Source organism: Ruditapes philippinarum, unplaced genomic scaffold (genome assembly GCF_026571515.1).
Source record: "Ruditapes philippinarum isolate M1 unplaced genomic scaffold, ASM2657151v2 ctg4573_1_1_1_1, whole genome shotgun sequence".
NCBI lineage: Eukaryota > Metazoa > Mollusca > Bivalvia > Venerida > Veneridae > Ruditapes > Ruditapes philippinarum.
The window spans coordinates 22,519-44,919 of NW_026859727.1; the positions used below are offsets into that span (position 1 = coordinate 22,519).

The 22,401-nt window shown below is 32.6% G+C and overlaps 2 protein-coding genes across 5 annotated transcripts; both read left to right on the plus strand.

Moving 5' to 3' along the window:
- The first annotated feature begins 3,401 nt into the window (after window positions 1–3,401).
- LOC132757667 (lactosylceramide 1,3-N-acetyl-beta-D-glucosaminyltransferase B-like) lies at window positions 3,402–3,872 on the plus strand. The gene has a single exon (XM_060749017.1). It carries the CDS (start codon window positions 3,402–3,404, stop codon window positions 3,870–3,872), a length of 471 nt encoding a protein of 156 aa, XP_060605000.1.
- Window positions 3,873–9,653: 5,781 nt separating this feature from the next.
- Window positions 9,654–16,998, plus strand: LOC132757665 (beta-1,3-galactosyltransferase 1-like). 4 transcript variants are annotated; one of them, XM_060749014.1, is made up of 3 exons: window positions 9,654–9,989; window positions 11,622–11,717; window positions 15,544–16,998. In XM_060749014.1, exon 3 carries the CDS (start codon window positions 15,671–15,673, stop codon window positions 16,721–16,723), a length of 1,053 nt encoding a protein of 350 aa, XP_060604997.1. In that variant the 5' UTR covers window positions 9,654–9,989; window positions 11,622–11,717; window positions 15,544–15,670; the 3' UTR covers window positions 16,724–16,998. The 4 variants fall into 4 exon arrangements, with proteins under 4 accessions (XP_060604997.1, XP_060604998.1, XP_060604995.1 ...); XM_060749012.1 differs by lacking the exon at window positions 9,654–9,989 and adding an exon at window positions 9,996–10,174; XM_060749015.1 differs by lacking the exon at window positions 11,622–11,717.
- Window positions 16,999–22,401: the final 5,403 nt, after the last annotated feature.

A 22,401-nucleotide genomic window follows, 5' to 3' on the forward strand; every position in this document is an offset into this window, starting at 1 on the left:
GTAAATAACCACAGAGACCGAGTGTGTTAAGTTTCGTAACTTTTGGCGATACCATCTTGCACGTAAAAACTTAACGACGCCGGGGTGAGTAAAACAGCTTTCTAAGGAGTCAATGGTTACTATGAAGTCACTGGCTTCTATGGAAAGTTAATGATTTCTATCATGCATTTGTGCATAAATTGTTAAAATTGAATGAGGAAAAATTGCCCTTGGGTAACTTTGTAGTATGATATATGATTATATGTATATTTGTACATTAGAAATGTTTCGTGATAAACACAATATTATTCACTTCAAAATAAGTTTCGCATACACCAAACGTGAGACCACGGCTTTCAATTAAAACAGTAATCAGATATGATGTTATTGAAGCAGATGTAATAAAATATTTAATCTTGAGCTTTAATAGAAATATTTAGGTAGGATAACTTTACCTAAAGTATTCATTGCATATTCTCTCATTTTATTTGCAAGAACTTTTTTTCTACTGCAGCATTTCATTGACACTATTTCATAACGAACAAAAAATGTCATATCATCTGGATATTCTGGGACCTTATAATATACATGTATTATGTGATTATGAAGAGACATATTAATTGTAATAAAGAAAGGAATAGAGTATTTGTTGAAACTTGTTCCTTGTTTAATGCATTGTGGTATAGCCAGTTTGAACTTTCGTACCTGCCATATAACATTTTACCTTCATATATACAAAGTTACTGATATTTTTTTGTAAAATGAAGTAACTGACTCCATCTGTCAATATGTTGGGATATTTGATCTGATAGATACACCGATTTATAAGCTTTAAATTGACAAAAAAATCAAAATAATTTCAATATAAATACTGCTGCATCATACGAATAGCTTGTCTAAATGGTGGACTTTGCAGACATCTTAGCGTGAAACTGATAAAGATCGCCGATTGGCTTATCTGTAAGACCCCTGCCAGCTTGATCGACAGGCGGCATAATGTCAATTGATATAATACTTATGTTGTATACATGGTAATTTCATATTAAGTATGAAAGTTTTGTTTATTTCCAGCGTTTCATAATACAAAACCTTAAATTTTATTTGGAAGATAATTCGCAATCAGTATTCTGCTTAGCGCTTTTCTCACGTGTTTTTCTTGAATTTAGACTCTATGGGGTTACTCATATAACCTAACATGTGTCGCAAAATCGACATGCATCGCATACTGCTTACTATATGGTTATAGAACTGCATGGCGCGCCTACAATTTCTACTTTAGATATTATTTTTTTCTATCATATCATTTTCATAATTAAATGTTCCAATTAATTTCAATACAATGTTTAAAAAGTCTAAACCACCCAGTAAAAGTCAACTAGTCTACGTCTAATTCCGCTTATTTCCTATACATTTTTATATATTAGACGTGTGTGTAACCATTTTTTCGTCTTCCAGGCAAAGGTCATAGCTCTGTCATGGATTTTGATCAAATTATGCCCCCTTTTTCTACGGCATCTTAAATAAAAATGACGTTATAAAAAGAGCAACGGTGTGCTCCGGGTAGACCAAAGTGACCAATTTGTTTGTAGTTTTTATATAACTGGTTAATTTTTTTTTGTCTTTTGTTAGAATATACTGAAAATATTCAAATTCATGATTATTTCAGTTCAGTTTATTTTGCATACAATATATGGAATGTTATAAGCAGAATTCAACATTTAAACATGAAAATGGCGACATTTTGAATTTAGAGACATCCGCAAATGAATCGACTTAATTCTTATTTTCAAGATGACTTTTATTTACCTCTCAAAAAAAGTTAACATATAAAATGAAAACACAAAGCAATGTTAGGTGGCTAGTGGTATAAAATGATAATTGTGTACATGCATAACAATGTATAGATGTATAAAATGAATGTGTACAGCAATATAATATATATTATATAGTATCTAGTGTTACAAACGAATGGGCAGTTGCCTCTATAGAATAGCACGTGATATCATAATAAAATCGTATAAAGAATGTAACCACCGCTTATTCGGACGATGGGTGACTTCCTGGACATATATATGCACTAAGGATGTCAAGAAATCCGCGCGCAATATTTACAACAATTTCTGCACGTGATAAAGAACACGATACCGCGTTAAAATAGCATAGTTTTCGTGAATAAAAAAGAAAACACACTTTCCGTGCATCCATCCAGAATTACATGTATATATTTTAACGATCATTTTCCGAATATTTGTTCAAAAAATAGCATATTGCTCATTTATAACACGCCGTGCACATAATGTCACTTAATCTTTTGTTTCAACTGTAAGACAAATAAAGTTCAAACGGCATTTAACACGAAGTTTTAATCTTTGTATCTACACTTGTCTTTTCCTACGTTTATAGTATTACATTTTGATATACAGATTGAATGACCGGTTATATAACCCAAAAGAAATGATTAACTTGAAAGCTTGAATAGGACTCGAGTTGCTAGGGCAACAACCGTTTATACACGGTCATAGTAACCTCGCCAAATCTTTATAACGCAATTATAATACTGCATTATTAGTTCTTAAATATACAACAAACAAAACAATTAACATACATTTGCGGCAGACGTGTTTTTCTATGAAATTCGACGTGACTGGCATGCAGGAATATAATTGAATGAGCTTGAAATTCTTTCAATTATCGCCCTAAAGTCCGATTTAAAAAATCCATGATAATATATATTAAGCTAGGTATTATATAGGTATGTCGTACTTTAGACTGAATTTCAAGCTCCAGTGCAAGCAACAAATAGATATTACTATTACATGCTTGTGATGCATTTTAAGATGACGTTGTTCGCATGTATTGTATTTTAAAGAAGTAAAGACCATTAAATTATCAAAGCCAAACTGTCTTGTCATTGTCGGAAAGGGGGCTTATATCATTCTGTTCATCATATTACTACTTCAGGTAAAACATTTTATTTTGAGTCATTCCTTAGAGAAAACGATTAAAATTGAACGTGTTTCGTTATATATTGATATAAATTTATTTATCATCATCATCATCATCATCATCATCATCACGATTACGAGTACTTTTATCATATTAACCAACACCTCAAAAACAAAACACTTAAAAAGAGCATTCCTTTTAAAAACTTACTTCAATGAAAATGCAAGGTTAATAAAACGCTGTTGCTTTATTTCCGTTTCAGATCGCACCTTCGATTTTCACCTGAACTCTCGAAATCCTGATTCTTTAAAAAGGGAACTTGAAAACAAGCAAAGCAGAAAGGATTTATGTTATTTGTACGTTTCAAATCAAACCATGAATATCCAGCTAATTACATTACAAATTTAATCAACATAATAGCGAATCTAGCCATGTTCCGACAGTTAAAGAAATGCACGATTTTTGCCACTATCACAATGTTAGTATTTGTAATATTTACAAATTCATTGCTGTATTTGGAGCGATATCAGACTGAATATTTCCAGCTGGACACGGATGCTTATTTTGAAGATGCTAAAGATTTAAAGTATCCTGTCAAAGTACAGCCGTATTTGCTCCGACTTATAAATGCGTCAAATCCGAGTGATCCATTAACCATAAGTGCGCCATATGTTATTGAGAACCGTCATCTTTGCCGTTCTGTGAAGAATCTTACGGTGCTTGTTGTAGTTAATTCAGCGACAGACCATTTTGAACAGAGACAGAGTATAAGAGCAACTTGGACAAACGACACGTATTACTCGTATTTAACAACAGTCAGAGTTGTGTTTCTTGTCGGCAGAACTGTGAGTCACGTTGTCCAATCTGCGCTTGAAATGGAGTTCGAAAAGTATAAGGATATTGTACAAGGAAATTTTATAGATTCCTATACCAACATAAAGGTGTGATGGGTTTTAAATGGATTACGGAGAGATGTCGCAATGCGGAGATGATTCTGAAAGTTGATGACGACATTGTAGTCAATATGTTTCTGTATCTCTATAAATTAAAACATTCTAAAGCGCTACAAAAGGCAAACGTTTATTGTGAATACAAATCCGATCTTATACACAGAGATTTTACATCAAAATGGTATGTTGATGAAAGTCATTTCAAAGGCGTTAAAAGATATCTGAAATTTTGCAAAGGAAAGTTTGTGAGTATGACGAATGATATAATGCCATCTTTATATCTATCCGCCTCGAAGTCGCCGTTTTTCATCTCGATGACGTTTTGTTGTTTGGATATGTCCTGCATAAGATTCCAGGATTGAAGTATGAAACGTTCAGTGACGGTGATTGGCAGGGGGTAACTAATGAAGCAAAACACTGTTTAGATACTAAAAAAGAAAAATGTACATACATTGCCATGCAGGCCGGTTACAAGGGGGACGTATTAAATATTTGGTTGAAAGTAGTCAAACACTTTTAACGTAGTTTTAAAGATAAATCATAGCCACAACAAAAGTGAATAATAGTTCTACTACTTTTATCATTCATTAGAATATCCTATTATTAACAATTTATTAGTTTTAAGCCTAAAATTCACAAATAAGAAAGTGTGAAGATAAACAAGTTTAACCATTCAATATTTTATCTAAGTGTGTATGTTATACGATGTCAAGAAGTTTTAATGGCATTCGTTTATCTAAATCAAACTGTTTTTATATTTTAAAGCTGTTTTAGAAGTTAACGCTTTTTATGAATAAAATGATTTAAACAATCTACTTGAATTCACATTTTAAAGATTGTGTTTGAGTCACGTTTATTTGTAATATTTACGATAACGTAAAAACTAAAACAAGATATTTTTTGTAGGAAGTATGTCTAGTATCTCAACCCTTAAAAATAAATTACTAGGAAGTATTTTGAATTGACGCAACATGTCTGTTAAACGTTAAAGAGACTCCACGGGAGATTTTGACATATTTCTCGAGATAAAGTTTATTGAGATCAAGAAGCTCTGTATAAAATTTCACATCATTGGCTACTTCCATTTCTTTCCAGATTAAAGAATAGAACAAAAATACGATTTTCGTGTTTTTTTCTGAGTTTATTTCTTAAGTATCTTCTTTCGCATGTCTTTCCATTTAAAGTGCCCGAATTGATGTATGTACGAAATTCAAATTTAGTTATGTTTTTAGGCTTTTTGATTTTTTGACGTCAGTGGAGTTCCTTTAACTTATTCATGTAATTAAACATTTTTTTTCTTAAATATAAACACGAAATTATCTATTATTAACGCTGAAGCCTTCACAATGGTTTACGGAAGTTTTGATGGAAAGTCATCATAATTGTGATGTAATTCAGTGCGAATTGATTCAGAATCTTCAATTACCATTTACCAGCTTTATCATTTGATTGGCTTATATTTGTCTGCATATTACATTTTACATTTTTTTAAAGGGAGTTTTTCGGAAATTTTGTCTGGGTACTAAAATGTATAGTAATCAATTCACTATGAAATACAATTATAAACAAACTAGGTAAGGCAAATTTTTTTTATACCCTGTATTTTATACTTTTAGAAGAAGTATTGTTTTACAAAGAAAACTTGAAACTATCCATATTGTTCTTAATCACTTTAACGTAACACATCTCATATTACTTCGCTATAATTGATTCGAAATACTAGAACTTTACCATAAATCTATCAAGGAAGAACAAATAGATATACCGACATTATATACAGAGGATGAGGAAGACTTTTGCAATTATGCGAGCTAATAGTAATAATCATCGCATCATCCGATCAAAAGAAGGCAGAAATTCTAACCGATTTCTTTAGTTCAAAATCAGAGGTAGATGTTAAAGATTCAACACTTCCTCCCCGTATTGAGACAAACATACCAGTCCTATCAAACACCAAGATTACGCAGCATAATGTGCTTTACTCAATATCCTTAATTAATCTCTCAAAAGCATAAGGCCAAGACCCTGTAAGCCCTAAATCACTTTGGGAAGCCGCACATGTTTTAGCCAGTCCACTGCCGCCTTTTATAACAAACTTATTTGTCCTTCTTCCTTTCCGACACCCTGGAAACTTGCTAATGTAACTTCTATTTTTAATAATCTGATCCAACACGTCCCGAAAATGATTGCCCTATCTCATTGTTAAGCTGTATCGGAAAATCGATTGAAAGTTGTGTCCATAAGTATCTGTACAATCATCTTGTCACTTATAATTTTCTTACTCCTCAGCATTCAGGTTTTAAAAAAGGTGATTGAACAGTGCATCAATTAGTTTACCTATACAAATAGGTAATTGTCAAGCTCTTGATCAGGGTAAAGAGGTTAGGGCTGTATTTTGTGACATCTTAAAGGCTTTTTGCATCATTTTACATTTGTATTGCATCAAGGTTTCCTCTTTAAACTATATGTATCTTCATTCGGTGTAAATGGGTCGCTTCTTCGATCGTTCTCCTCCTATTTGTCTTTCAGGCGACAAAGAGTCCAGTACCGAAATGTATCCTCAGCATGGGTTTAATCTTCGTTCAATTTGTGCCCCCCTTTTGTTTTTTGTTTACATCAACGACATCGTTAATGAAATACCTTCTTACATAAAACTTTTTCGGATGACCCGAGTTTGTATATAGTCGTAAATAACCCACTTACCGCAGAAACCAGTCTTAACTGAGACTTAGATCGGATACATTCTTGGGCCAAAACTTTGCTTGTTTCTTTTAAACAAAGTAAAACAAAAACAATTATTTTTTCAAGTAAATTATCTAAATCGTCTCATCTTACACTTAGTTATAACTCTATACCAATAGCTCAGGTCACATCACATAGACATCTTGGTTTAACTTTATCTCATGATGCCGGTTGGAAAACCGATATTCATCTATTACTTGATATTGCCTGGAAAATAATTAGACTACTCAGAAGTTTAAAATTTCTTTAATCACGAATAAGTTTTGAACGCATGTATTATTCATTCGTCTGCCTACTTCTTGAATATGCTGAGGTAGTATTGGATAATTTAACTGAAGAACTAAATAAGGAAATAGCATCCGTTCAACATGAAGCAGCTAGAATAGTCGCAGGCGCTACAAAACTGTGTAACATTATAACACTTTTCAAGGAACTCGGTTGGAATTGTTAGAAAGTTGAAGAAACAAACAGAAATTTATCTAATTGTATAAAATGAAAAAAGCATATATCACTTTCTTATCTTTCAAATCTTCTAACTCCTTCCCAACAAAGTACATATAACCTTAGACTTATTGACGATTGTACACCAGTTCAAACCAGAACATATTTATTCTCAAAATAATTTCTTCCTTCTACTATTAGCACCTGCAACACTTTAATATAGTCCAACTGTAAGTTCCTTCAAGTCCAAAATAACAGAATATCAAAAGACCACTACTATAATACAGGCACACGTAAAGATCAAATCCTCCACACAAGATTAAGATTAGAATGTTGTTCATTGAATGAAGACCTGTTCAGAAGGTCTAATGTGGATACCCCTACATGCACATGCGGAATGCGAGAAACTGTATCTCATTTGTTATTGCAATGTACCAAATACAGAAATATACGTCAAAGATTTCTTACTAATTTAAGTTGTGCGGCTGCAGTAAATAACCTTCTTTAGGGGGACGGACATCAATCTTTTGATCAAGAGCAAAACACTCTTTCAGAATGCTCCTTACACAATCGAAGCTCTTTTTTGTAAGAATCAATGTCAGTGTCAATTAACATGGCCTTTCCGTACGCTCATATTTCTTTAATTGTTAATCTTACAAAATACATGAATATCTCCTTTAGATAGACTTTAGACACACGGCTCACTTAAACAAAATAAGCAACCAATATAGAGCTTTACCAACCTAAATCTAAAATCCACCATGCTTTACATAATTTGTCAATATGTCAACAATTGAAAAACATGTCTGCCTTTTAGAAAAACCATGAACACCCAGAAAGGAATATTTCACTTTGCTAGAAATAAGTGCCGGTTTTAATGTAACAATGCATTCATATATTCATATTGTATTTACCTATAGTGTGTAGAGACCGCCTCCGTGGTCGAGGGGTTAGAGTCGATGACTTCTAATCCAGTTACCTCTCTGGCGTGGGTTCGATCCCCGGGAGATGCTTTGGCAGTTTAGCGCGGAGGAAGATAGTCTAGTACTGGTGTAACCCTCCAGGAACGATGGTTAGGAAACTACCCGCCTATATGACTGAAATACTGTTGGGAAAAGGCGTAAAATGAAACAAACAAACAAAATAGTGTGTAGAGTTAAATTCGTAACATATCTCCTGTGCCCTGCTTATACACTAAATACTGTATAACAGTTATCAGTATTTTTGAATATCAAATTTGAAGCATAATTTAACAGATCAGCGTAGGCCTGAACTAAGAACAAAACATTATCTCGTGAATTTATAATTTGAAAAGCATGTGATGAAGCCAATTATCTGTTTTTTAATCCTGGCCACAGTGGTATACCGACACTGTATACATGTGTATAGTGTATAGTGGTTTCATTTGTCCTAAATGGTTCGCTTTGGTATGGAACACTACAAGACAAGAGTCTTGCACCAAAGGTGTTTAACTGTTGATAAATGCTTCAGATCAATTCATTTAAATTTGTTACAAATAAAGATCGAAAATATTGTAAAGGATCTAATTATATATAAAAGTAGCTGTTGTTATTTGATTCCGGTGTTCCCTGGTAAATAATGAGGCACGTTGTACTTCAGGCATTTACGGTTATAACAGTGATCATGTGACACAGTGACAATGGTTTTCTGTTTCATACTAGGATTTAATTTTCTCTTAGTCTTGTCTATTTCCTGATGATTTGCACTTCTTTACTCCCATAAGTTATAACCAAAGAGAGTAAGAAAGGTTTGCTGCGTTTAGAGATACGTTTCACTATTTACTGTAGGAGCAAATGTGTAAGTAGTCGGATAGCTCGGTCGGTAGAGCCGCGGAATGGTATTACGAAAGGTCCCGGTCAGGTTGTACATTTTTCTCATCCTGTGACAGATTGATACATGAAAATTAAAAATTGAAACATGATGAGTTTGTCACATATATATCCCGTACCGACTTATGTGAATAGCATACTTACCTTCCGTTTAAAGTAATTCAAGAAAAAACATGGCATTAACCGAAAAACGGGACGTAACTATCTGAACGTTTTGCATTCTTTTAGCAAAAAGTGACGGATATTCATATTTGGCGACGCTCGCGCCACCTGCTGTTCATACGATGAGTCATATAAAATTCTGCAACTTATAGTTCAAAATGCAGGGAGTAATATCGGTAGTGATTTTCTTCCTATGAAAACCGTTAGGGCATATAATCGTCATCTTTTGCGTTTGGTTGGCAGTTGTTCTTTAACCTCAATTGGAGCGTGCGTTTTTTTTATTTTACCCCACAAAATAACATAGTCACCAAATTCTAACCAAAGTCTATTCTTACTTAATGTCATTTCAGTGTATAGTCGTTCTAAGTCGAGTTTAATCACATTAAGTATGTCTGGCGAGCAGTTTGTTATAACTGTGCGTTACCGCCGTAAATAATAATTTTGGTTTCAATTCTTTCTAACTAAAAATTAAGACAAATTTACCACGTGTTTCTACGATATAACCACTTAGATTTGCATTCCGATCATCATCATTTTAGTCTAGCAGTTTTTACTTTTAAGGGTTCACATTGAAAGGATCTACGTTATAACATATTTTTCATGTAGAGTTTATAGACGCACGATTGACTTAAAAGAAAAAAACACAAAGTTACAAATAATTTTAAATCTTTTCACTAAATGAAGACAGTTATCTGTGTACAATATTACTGAATTACAAGTAATTATCATTCAAGTATTCTAAATGTTATTAATGATAAACAACCGACATTATCTTGATAAAGAAAACGCGCGTGTGTGTTTACAACATTCTTTAGAAATATAAGGGTAAATAGATTTGGTGGCTTGGTATTAATGTTATATTGTTCACATTGTGCGCAAATGATATTTGACACATAAGGAAGTTAAAGTACAAAAGCAGGTAAAATACTTGTTTTCTTTCCTCTTTTTTACACTTACAAAATAGTTAAATGTGTGAATAACTCGACGAAAGACTTAGAATAAGTGATTTTAAGCTTCTATTTCTGGTATAAAAATTTCAAACCTGTTAAATTGTGAATGATGAAACATGTTCAAGACCTAACATTTTATGGATAATCCTTTACGGTAAGTAAGTAATAAAATACACTGCTTCCCTTTCTTATATTTATATTTCTTATATTTATATTTCTTATATTTATATTTCTTATATTTATATCTATCTCTAGTCATGAAGTTAATTTAATTTACAGTAAAGGCTGTGCATAGATTAACCTTATACTTTTTAAACCGTTTTATGTTCTGTTGTTTATTTAGAAATTTTGAAAATGTGTTTTTAATTAAGGCACAATTTAACTGCCGGTGTCCGTTTGAACATTTAATGTAGATTTGTCTACCATTAGAATTTCAAGGATTGAAAGACTCAATAAACATGTATCATTTGGACATATTTATAAAACATTGCTTGAAAAAAAATGTTGATAAAGTTCTAGGTTATTTAGTATGAACATTTATTGGGCGAATAATAACATTTTGCTCTATAACAATTTATCAACTGTTATGATATTATATGTAATATCGGATCGTGTATCTAGTACTTGCCAACAACATCCATTTATAATTCTTCCTGAAACATGAACATTTAAAGGAAGAATCAAAATGGCGTTATGTCTTTAAAAGGGAGTGAATTATCGCTGCTAAACTTATGATACATATGGTATTGTATGCGTGTAACTGACACAACAGATCAAGCACAAATGCATCAATATAGAAAAATGAATTTTCTTCATGTTAATTGCTCTATTTATAGTGCAATTTGGCCGTACTGAATCATCACATTTTGTATTCTAACTGTGTGCTGCTAAAAAGCTTTTTCGCTACACATACCGTATTAATAACTTTTCTATCTTGAGAAACTATTAGAAATGATAGTTTAACGTCTCAATTCCGAGTTTAAGGACGCAAAGAATAGAGGAATTTATAAAAGATTGACCTTCTTTTCCTGTCAGAATGTTAGCCACTTTCATGGTATTTCTGCCATCGACGGCAGCATTTAAAATAAGTAGCTGCCTACAACGGCAGCATTTTTTTCTTCGACCGGACCAGATTGTACGTCTGTAAAACTTTCAAGAAAAGACTCACGGGATAGATATTTTACTTGCGTGGCCCCTATGGATGAAAGTCTATATTAATAACACATAATCCTGCCATTTGGTTAAGACATTTTCACGGATTTTTCCGAAGCTGTCACTTTTAACCTGCTCAAAATAGTCTTAAAACAGGAAAAAACGAGTCCAAAATTACCTAATAGTATCTCCAGTCAATGGACAATAGTTTCATAGCAATGAAATGGGCCGTATTTGTGTAACATACTAATACCAACCAAATTTATAACCTACCTGTACCGAGCGGTAAATTTCAGCTATCTGCCATGTCACTGCAATGATCTGCCATCATTGCCGTCGGTAATACGGTGTGCTTTTATACTTTCCTGGAAGTTGGGATGATGGTTACTAATCTAAGGCAATACCTCAAAGGGTATAGAAAATTTTAATTTTGTCAATATCCATTACAGATACAGGGTTATGTTCTCTTGTCTGTGAGAGGATGGTCACAAACAAGTCTCCAATGCTACAAAAATGCTTTACAGAGGAAAAAAACACGTGGAATGGTATGAAAAACTTAACCAAACATCTTAGCCAAAAAATGAGAATAATTATTTTCAAAATCCATGACAGAGTTATGCCCTCTTGACTTCGGGTGGGGATATTGGTCACAAAACTAGTATTTATGTAGGAAATAAGCGTGGTGGTACGAAAAACTTGACCGATATTCTTAGTAAAATTTGGGCGTGATTTTGTATAGATCAACGACAAAGTTTTGCCATCTTGTCTGGAAGTGACGATGATCACAGGGAAATATTCAAAGTTTCAAAGGAATACTATAAGGTTACAGGAAATAGATAAGGTTGTACGAAATACTAAATTCTTAGTCGACCATAACAGGAAGAAACGGATTAGTTGACATTACGCCAAAGAAGAGATTGCTCCGCCCAATGATTCACGTAACCCGGTCTTTAAAACCTTAGACAGAACACGGTACCGACGTTTACCGGAAACTATTATGCCACTTAAGTGACTAATGAATTTACCTTATATAATTTGGTATATATAAAATTTTAATGCTTTTCTTGAATAGTTCAATGTATAATGGTATTTAAAAAAGTAACAAATAACTGCATTCATGAATTAATGATGACTAAAACGTTTGGCCATGATCTTGTTATATTTCTCGCTGACTTCAAAGAAGATGTTACTAACAATATATCACTTTAGTTTACAAATTCAAATTCAAAGATAGATGAAATTGAAGTAGTGGAACATATAAATAGAAAAAGTACATCAATAACACAGCAACATTTACAAATGTTTCTTGAGTTTTATGTGCGAAATCACTTATACATGTCTATAATGCTTTTGTGCATAAATTGTTAAAATTGAATGAGGAAAAATTGCCCTTGGGTAACTTTGTAGTATGATATATGATTATATGTATATTTGTACATTAGATATGGTTCGTGATAAAACACAATATTATTCACTTCAAAATAAGTTTCGCATGCACCAAACGTGAGACCTCGGCTTTCAATTAAAACAGTAATCAGATATGATGTTATTGAAGCAGATGTAATAAAATATTTAATCTTGAGCTTTAATAGAAATATTTAGGTAGGATAACATTACCTAAAGTATTCATTGCATATTCTCTCATTTATTTGCAAGAACTTTTTTTCTACTGCAGCATTTTATTGACACTATTTCATAAACGAACAAAAAATGTCATATCATCTGGATATTCTGGGACCTTATAATATACATGTATTATGTGATTATAAATAGAAATAATTGTAATAAAGAAAGGAATAGAGTATTTGTTGAAACTTTTTCCTTGTTTAATGCATTGTGGTATAGCCAGTTTTAACCTTCGTACCTGCCATATAACATATTATCTTTATATATACAAAGTTACTGATTTTTTTTTGTAAAATGAAGTAACTGACTCCATCTGTCAATATGTTGGGATATTTGATCTGTTAGATACATCGATTTAATAGCTTTAAATTGACAAAAAAATCAAAATAATTTCAATATAAATACTGCTGCATCATTGTCTTATACGAATAGCTTGTCTAAATGGTGGACTTTGCAGACATCTTAGCGTGAAACTGATAAAGATCGCTGATTGGCTTATCTGTAAGACCCCTGCCAGCTTGATCGACAGGCGGCATAATGTCAATTGATATAATACTTATGTTGTATACATGGTAATTTCATATTATGTATGAAAGTTTTGTTTATTTACAGCGTTTCATAATACAAAACCTTAAATTTCATTTGGAAGATAATTCTTAATCAGTATTCTGCTTAGCGCTTTTCTCACATGTGTTTTTCTTGAATTTAGACTCTATGGGGTTACTCATATAACCTAACATGTGTCGCAAAATCGACACGCGCCGCATACTGCTTACTATATGGTTATAGAACTGCATGGCGCGCCTACAATTTCTACTTTAAATATTATTTTTTCTATCATATCATTTTCATAATTAAATGTTCCAATTGATTTCAATACATTGTTTACTGAGCCTAAACCACCCAGTAAAAGTCAACTAGTCTACGTCTAATTCCGCTTATTTCCTATACAATTTTATATATCAGACGTGTGTGTAACCATTTTTTCGTCTTCCAGGCAAAGGTCATAGCTCTGTCATGGATTTTGATCAAATTATGCCCCCTTTTCTACGGCATCTTAAATAAAAATGACGTTATAAAAAGAGCAACGGTGTGCTCCGGGCAGACCACAGTGACCAATTTGTTTGTAGTTTTTATATAACTGGTTATTTTTTTTTGTCTTTTGTTAGAATATACTGAAAATATTCAAATTCATGATAGTTTATTTTGCATACAATATATGGAATGTTATAAGCAGAATTCAACATTTAAACATGAAAATGGCGACATTTTGAATTTAGAGACATCCGCAAATGAATCGACTTAATTCTCATTTTCAAGATGACTTTTATATTAATTACCTCTCAAAAAAAGTTAACATATAAAATGAAAACACAAAGCAATGTTAGGTGGCTAGTGGTATACAATGATAATTGTGTACATGCATAACAATGTATAGATGTATAAAATGAATGTGTACAGCAATATAATATATATTATATAGTATCTAGTGTTACAAACGAATGGGCAGTTGTCTCTATAGAATAGCACGTGATATCATTATCAAATCGTATAAAGAATGTAGCCACCGCTTATTCGGACGATGGTTGACTTCCTGGACATATATAATTATATATGCACTAAGGATGTCCAGAATTCCGCGCGCAATATTTAAAACAATTTCTGCACGTGATAAAGAACACGATATCGCGTATAAAATAGCATAGTTTTCCTGAATTAAAAAGAAAACACACTTTCCGTGCATCCATCCAGAATTACATGTATATATTTTAACGATCATTTTACGAATATTTGTTCAAAAAATAGCATATTGCTCATTTATAACACGCCGTGCACATAATGTCCCTTTATCTTTTGTTTCAACTGTAAGACAAATAATGTTCAAACGGCATTTAACACGAAGTTTTTAATCTTTGTATCTACACCTGTCTTTTCCTACGTTTATAGTATTACATTTTGATATACAGATTGAATGACCGGTTATATAACAAAAGAAATGATTAACTTGAAAGCTTGAATAGGACTCGAGTTGCTAGGGCAACAACCGTTTATACACGGTCATAGTAACCTCGCCAAATCTTTATAACGCAATTATAATACTGCATTATTAGTTCTTAAATATACAACAAACAAAACAATTAACATACATTTGCGGCAGACGTGTTTTTCTATGAAATTCGACGTGACTGGCATGCAGGAATATAATTGAAATGAGCTTGAAATTCTTTCAATTATCGCCCTAAAGTCCGATTTAAAAAATCCATGATAATATATATTAAGCTAGGTATTATATAGGTATGTCGTACTTTAGACTGAATTTCAAGCTCCAGTGAAAGCAACAAATAGATATTACTATTACATGCTTGTGATTCATTTTAAGATGACGTTGTTCGCATGTATTGTATTTTAAAGAAGTCAAGACCATTAAATTATCAAAGCGAAACTGTCTTGTCATTGTCGGAAAGGGGGCTTATATCATTATGTTCATCATATTACTACTTCAGGTAAAACATTTTATTTTGAGTCATTCCTTAGAGAAAACGAATAAATTGAACGTGTTTCGTTATATATTGATATAAATCTATTTATCATCATCATCATCATCATCATCACGATTACGAGTACTTTTATCATATTAACCAACACCTCAAAAACAAAACACTTAAAAAAGAGCATTCCTTTTAAAAACTTACTTCAATGAAAATGCAAGGTTAATAAAACGCTGTTGCTTTATTTCCGTTTCAGATCGCAGCTTCGATTTTCACCTGAACTCTCGAAATCCTGATTTATGTTATTTGTACGTTTCAAATAAAACCATGAATATCCAGCTAATTACATTACAAATTTAATCAACAGAATAGCGAATCTAGCCATGTTCCGACAGTTAAAGAAATGCACGATTTTTGCCACAATGTTAGTATTTATAATATTTACAAATTCATTGCTGTATTTGGAGCGATATCAGACTGAATATTTCCAGCTTGATACTGATGCTTATTTTGAAGATGCTAAAGATTTAAAGTATCCTGTCAAAGTACAGCCGTATTTGTTCCGACTTATAAATGCGTCTAATCCGAGTGTTCCATTAACCATAAGTGCGCCATATGTTATTGAGAACAGTCATCTTTGCCGTTCTGTGAAGAATCTTACGGTGCTTGTTGTAGTTAATTCAGCGACAGACCATTTTGAACAGAGACAGAGTATAAGAGCAACTTGGACAAACGACACGTATTACTCGTATTTAGCAACAGTCAGAGTTGTGTTTCTTGTCGGCAGAACTGTGAGTCACGTTGTCCAATCTGCGCTTGAAATGGAGTTCGAAAAGTATAAGGATATTGTACAAGGAGATTTTATAGATTCCTACACCAATCTTACACATAAAGGTGTGATGGGTTTTAAATGGATTACGGAGAGATGTCGCAATGCGGAGATTATTCTGAAAGTTGATGACGACATTGTAGTCAATATGTTTCTGTATCTCTATAAATTAAAACATCCGAAAGCGCAACAAAAGGCAAACGTTTATTGTGAATACAAATCCGATCTCATACACAGAGATTTTACATCAAAATGGTATGTCGATGAAAGTCATTTCAAAGGAGTTAAAAGATATCTGAAATTTTGCAAAGGAAAGTTTGTGAGTATGACGAATGATATAATGCCATATTTATATCTATCCGCCTCGAAGTCGCCGTTTTTTCATCTCGATGACGTTTTGTTGTTTGGATATGTCCTGCATAAGATTCCAGGATTGAAGTATGAAACGTTCAGTGACGGTGATTGGCAGGGGATAACTAATGAAGCAAAACACTGTTTAGATACCAAAAAAGAAAAATGTACATACATTGCTATGCAGGCCGGTTACAAGGAGGACGTGTTAAATATTTGGTCGAAAGTAGTCAAACACTTTAAAGATAAAGCATAGCCAACACAAGACTGAATAATAGTTATACTTAGTGTATCATTCAGTAGAAATATCCTATTATTAAAAATTTACTAATTTTAAGCCTAAAATACACAAATAAGACGTGTGAAGATATGTTAAACAAGTTTAACAATTAAATATTTCATCAAAAAGTGTTTGTTATATGATGTCAAGAATTTCTAATGGAATTCGGTTATTTAAATCAAACTGTTTGTATCTTTTTAAAGCTATTAAAATAATCTACGCTTTCTATAAATAAAATGTTTTAAACAATCTACTTGAATTCACATTTTAAAGATTGCGTTTGAGACATGTTCATTTTATTTACGTGAACGTTACATAAAAACTAAAACAAGATGATTGTTGGGAAGTATGTCTCATATTTAAACACTCAAATAATAAATTACAAGGAGGTATTTTAAATTGACACAACATATGTCTGTCAACGGTAGAGGGACTCCACCGGAGATTTTGACATATTTCTCGAGATAAAGTTGATTGAGATCGAGGTTGTGCATAAAATTTCAGATCATTCGTTATCTCCGTTTCTTTCAAGAATAATTTGTGTAAAATGACCCAAAATTGAAAAGCATTGCAACGCCTTTCTAAGACTAGAACAAAAATGCGATTTTCGTTTTTTTTTTTGGTTTTTTTTTTTTTTTTTTTTTTTTTGGTTTTTTTTTGTTTTTTTTTAGTATATTTCTAAAGTATCTTCTTTCGCATGTCTTTCTATTTAAACTAAGTGCCCGAAATGATCTATGTACGAAATTCAAATTATGGTTTTTGGTTTTTTGACCTAAGAGGAGATCCTTTAACTTGTTCATGTAATCTTAAATATAAACACGAAATCATCTGTTTGAAACGATGACACATTGACAATGATTTACGGAAGTTTTGATGGAAATTTATCATAACTGTGATGTAATTCAGTGCAAAACAATTCAGAATCTTCAACTACCATATACCAGCTTTACCATTTGATTGGCTTGTATTTTTCTGCATATTAAATATTCTGCATATTACATTTTTAAAGAGAGCCTTTTCGGAAATTTTGTCTGGGTACTAAAATGTATAGTAATAAATTCATTTACCTAATGTATCTATGAAATACAATTATAAGCACACTAGGTAGGGCAACTTTTCTTCTAGTGCAGTACTCCCGTATTTGATACGTTTTAAAGATCAAAAGATCAATGTGTGTGACCTAAGAGTATTTTATATATTGATTTAAAACTATCAAGAACCTAAATACATTTTGATTTGCTCATTTTATCTTGCCATAAAAGATAGCACTAAAATAACAAGAATAAAGATCAACAAGGCTAAGGCAACGTTCACAGGACGCCGCCCCCGGACACACCCAAGCAGGACCCCCAGAAGGCACAAAACAAGCACCTGGAATGGACACAAGGGCGAAAGGGGCGGGACATGTAATGTGAAATAATATAAACAAAAACAGGCCCATAAGGGAATTAAAGGGAAAAGGGCTGAACGGGTGAAAAGGTGGGGGTGAAAATGGAAGGGGGGGGGGGAGAAGAGAAAATACCTACCGTCAACGACATTCCAACGAGACAGACATCACAAAACATGTAAACATCCAAAAACAAGTAACAATACAGACAAGAAGGCACGTGAAAAGTGGACACAAGGGCGAAAGGGGCGGGACATGTAATGTGAAATAATATAAACAAAACAGGCCCATAAGGGAATTAAAGGAAGAGGGCTGAACGGGTGAAAAGGTGGGGGGTGAAAATGGAAGGGGGGAGGGAAAATACCTACCGTCAACGACATTCCAACGAGACAGACATCACAAAACACGTAAACATCCAAAAACAAGTAACAATACAGACAAGAAGGCACGTGAAGGAACACAAAGGGGTACCGCCTTGGAACGGTCAGTGGTAGTTAAACCACTGGGGAGTTTAAACCGGTTTTAGGCGCGCCAAACCTCACTCTTAGCTAAAACTCAATAATCCCCGATAATAATTGCCAAATTAATCTTGTACAGGATTATTTTTTCGGCAATATTGTATTTTGTTGATAAATGTCGGTCACAGGGCATTGATTTTTGAATGTAACTTTGATTCGTCTTTTATTGTTATTAATAACATTTAATTTTGATCATTATAATAGTTATAAATAAAATGATTAAGTCAAAGCATTCAATTTGTATTTTATTTAACTTCTATAATTATTCCCTCTATAATCATTTCCTTTTGTACCATTATTAAGAATTCTGATTCAGAGGGCATTTAAAAAAAAGTTTACTTTTTTACAAAGGAAATTTATCATCAATCGTTATTAAAATGAAATTGTTGATAAGAAATAGTATTAACACTTTGATTTAAATTTTTGACCCAGAAGATTATCATGCCTTGATTTAATTTTTTTTTAAAACATTGGTATAATTTAATAATAATTCTTGGATCCAAAAGAATAATTTAACTTGGATTTTAATCTAAATTTGAGATTGAATCACAGATATATATTCAAAATACCTTGTGTGTTTAATCGTTGTTAAGAAAGTTAAGTAACGCATTATCATTGTTATTTGGAGAGTTGATAATAATGTACTATATTTCTATTCAGAGGATTAATTAATAATTTGTTTTATTTTTTTATAAAATTTGGATTTAAATTAATAATGTGGCCCTGATAAACAATTTCTGGATTTAAACATTTTGATACAGAAGATTTATTAATACTATTAAACAAACAAACAAACAAACAATTTACATGCATTTGCCCCGGACGTGTTTATGGTTAATATAAACATCGACGTTACTAACATGCAGTATTATAACTGGAATAAAACAAGCAAAATTCAGATATTATTGGTGGTTGTTTGTTTTGCAATTAAGATGACGATGTACACATGTTTTGTACTTTAAAAAGTAAAGACCAGTTAATAACCAAACAAAATCTATCTTGTCATTCTCGGAAAGGGGGCTAAGTGAATAAAATATTTTCACATTTTAAATAATGAAATATTGTATATGGTAAATCATTATTATCATCAGGTAAATATTTCAGGTAAAATATATTATTTTGAATCATTCATAAGCGGAAACGAACAATTTGAACGTGTTTTCTTATATTTGAATTAATTCTTATTTATTGTTATCATTTTTGGCCGGGTTGCACTGGTGCAAATCCGGGTTATAGTATGGTGAATGTCGGGCGGCGGGCGGGCAGGCGGGGAAAATATTTTCGTAACAGTTTTCTCAGCAACTACTTATTACAGCCTCTTGATAATTGGCCTACAGCATTGACACATGGTCCCATGCTGTGGGATTTGATTTCAGGTCTGTCGCTCATCCACTTCCTGTTTATCCACTTAGTTAAATTAGTTAGATTTTTCGACATTAATGGTCAATGGTAGGTGATTTTCGTAACAGTTTTCTCAGCAACAAGCCTCTTGACATTTGGCATACAGCATTGACACATGGTCCCATACTGTGGGATTTGATTTCAGGTCTGTCGCTCATCTACTTTCTGTTTATCCACTTAGTTAAATTAGTTAGATTTTTCGACATAAATGGTCAATGGTAGGAAATTTTCGTAACAGTTTTCTCAGCAACTACTTATCACAGTCTCTTGATATTTGGCATACAGCATTGACACATTGTCCCATACCGTGGGATTTGATTTCAGGTCTGTCGCTCATCCACATCCTGTTTATCCACTTGGTTAAATTAGTTAGATTTTTCGACATTTATGGTCAATGGTAGGAAATTTTCGTAACAGTTTTCTCAGCAACTACTTATTACAGCCTCTTGATATTTGGCATGCAGCATTGACACATGGTCCCATACTGTGGGATTCGATTTCAAGTCTGCAGCTTATCCACTTCCTGTTTACCTACTGAATTAAATTTTCGACATTAATGAGTCAATGGAAAATGTTTTTCTTAACATCACAGCCTCATGATATTTGGTGTACAAATGCAACCCGGCCTTTTCTGACTTTGACCCATTTTTATAAAATTAAATACAATGTATCATTATATAGATGTGTACTCTCTCATGTGCAACACAGGCAAAATTTTCATTTCGTCGTTTTGAATTTTTCATTCATTATTATGTAAATGTCCTCAAAATGAATACACTAGGCAGTCTCAGGGACAAATCTTTTTTCCTTATAAAGAATAAAATAGTTGTTTCCTAACTTGGCCCACGTGGGTCAGGTTAGAGTGTTCAGATTTTACAATAGTTGTCACAGTGAACTTTGTAAACATTAAAGAACATGTCAAATGAATGACTTAGAATTGTCTCAATTATACAATACCCACAAGATCTGTTATTGTAGGTTTCAGGGTTTGTTCAAGTCACGTGACTTGTTTTTAAAACGACTCGGTGATTCTGTCGGCGTCCAAATTTCGTTCAACATATTTGGAAATATTTAAACTTCAAAACCCGAAATATATATAATGTATACAGAAATTCGTGCTGGGACTTTACGAAATGTCATTTAGCGTGGTTTGAGTACATTAGATAATTTTTTACATTTTTGTCATTAATTTGCCCGAGTATCCCTTTAAAACAAATTAAATACATGTATATCTAACCGTAATAATGTATATAATTCAATCCATGATGTTAGTATGCTACTTATTTATTTGTAATTATTGTATATGCATATACTTAATGGTTGATGAGCTTACGGAACGTCGGTGGTTCTACTCAGGTGCCCGTTCGTGCCTGAAATAATGCACGAAGGGCACCTATCCACCAGTAAAGCTGGAACATCGCGATATTGACCTATACTGTGTCGATGTGACGTAAAACCCAAAACAAAACAAAACAAATAATGGTTGATGATGATAAGCTGTAATGCTTAAATCTAAAATAAATTTTCATTTCTGTTCTGTTATCGTTTTATCACCAGTATAAACAACAAACATTATCACCATCATCATCATCATCAATTTAACTAACGAGTACTATTACTACATTAGACATCACTTCAAAAAACAAAACACTTAACAAGAACAGTTCTTTTTAAAACTGTCTCTATTATACAAGGTTAATAAAACGTTGTTGCTTTTTTTTGTTTCAGATCATAGCTCTGATTTTTACCTGAACTCTCTGAATCCTGATACGCATACTCCTGGTTCCTTAAAATAGAATTTAGAGAATTGAAACAAGCAAAGCAAAAAGGATTTATTTTAATGGTACGTTTCAATCCAAAACATGAAGGTTCCAGCTAATTACATTCTAAAGTCAATAAACAGTATGTCAAATCTGGCCACGCTTCGACGGGTAAAGAAATGCACGGTTTTTGCCACAATACAATTTTAATATTTGTAATATTTACGAATTTATTGCGGGTTTTGGAGCAATATCAGACTGAACATTTAAAACTGGACACTGATGCTTATTTTGAAGATGCTAAAGATTTGAGGTATCCAGTCAAAGTATAGCCATATTTATTTCGACTTATAAATGCTTCTAACCCTAGCGTTCATAAGTAATATTATTTCTTTATTTCCGTCTCATCTTTACATGTATACATAAAATTACATATAAAACATTAAACACAAACATAAAAATACATGAAAAGCCATTCTAAAAGAATTATAGAGACTATTTATTTTTACCTCTAAGGGAGACAACTCCACAGACCATATCACAGCAGTTACTGTGTTATGCACTGAAGAGTTTCCCCCCCTAGCTACA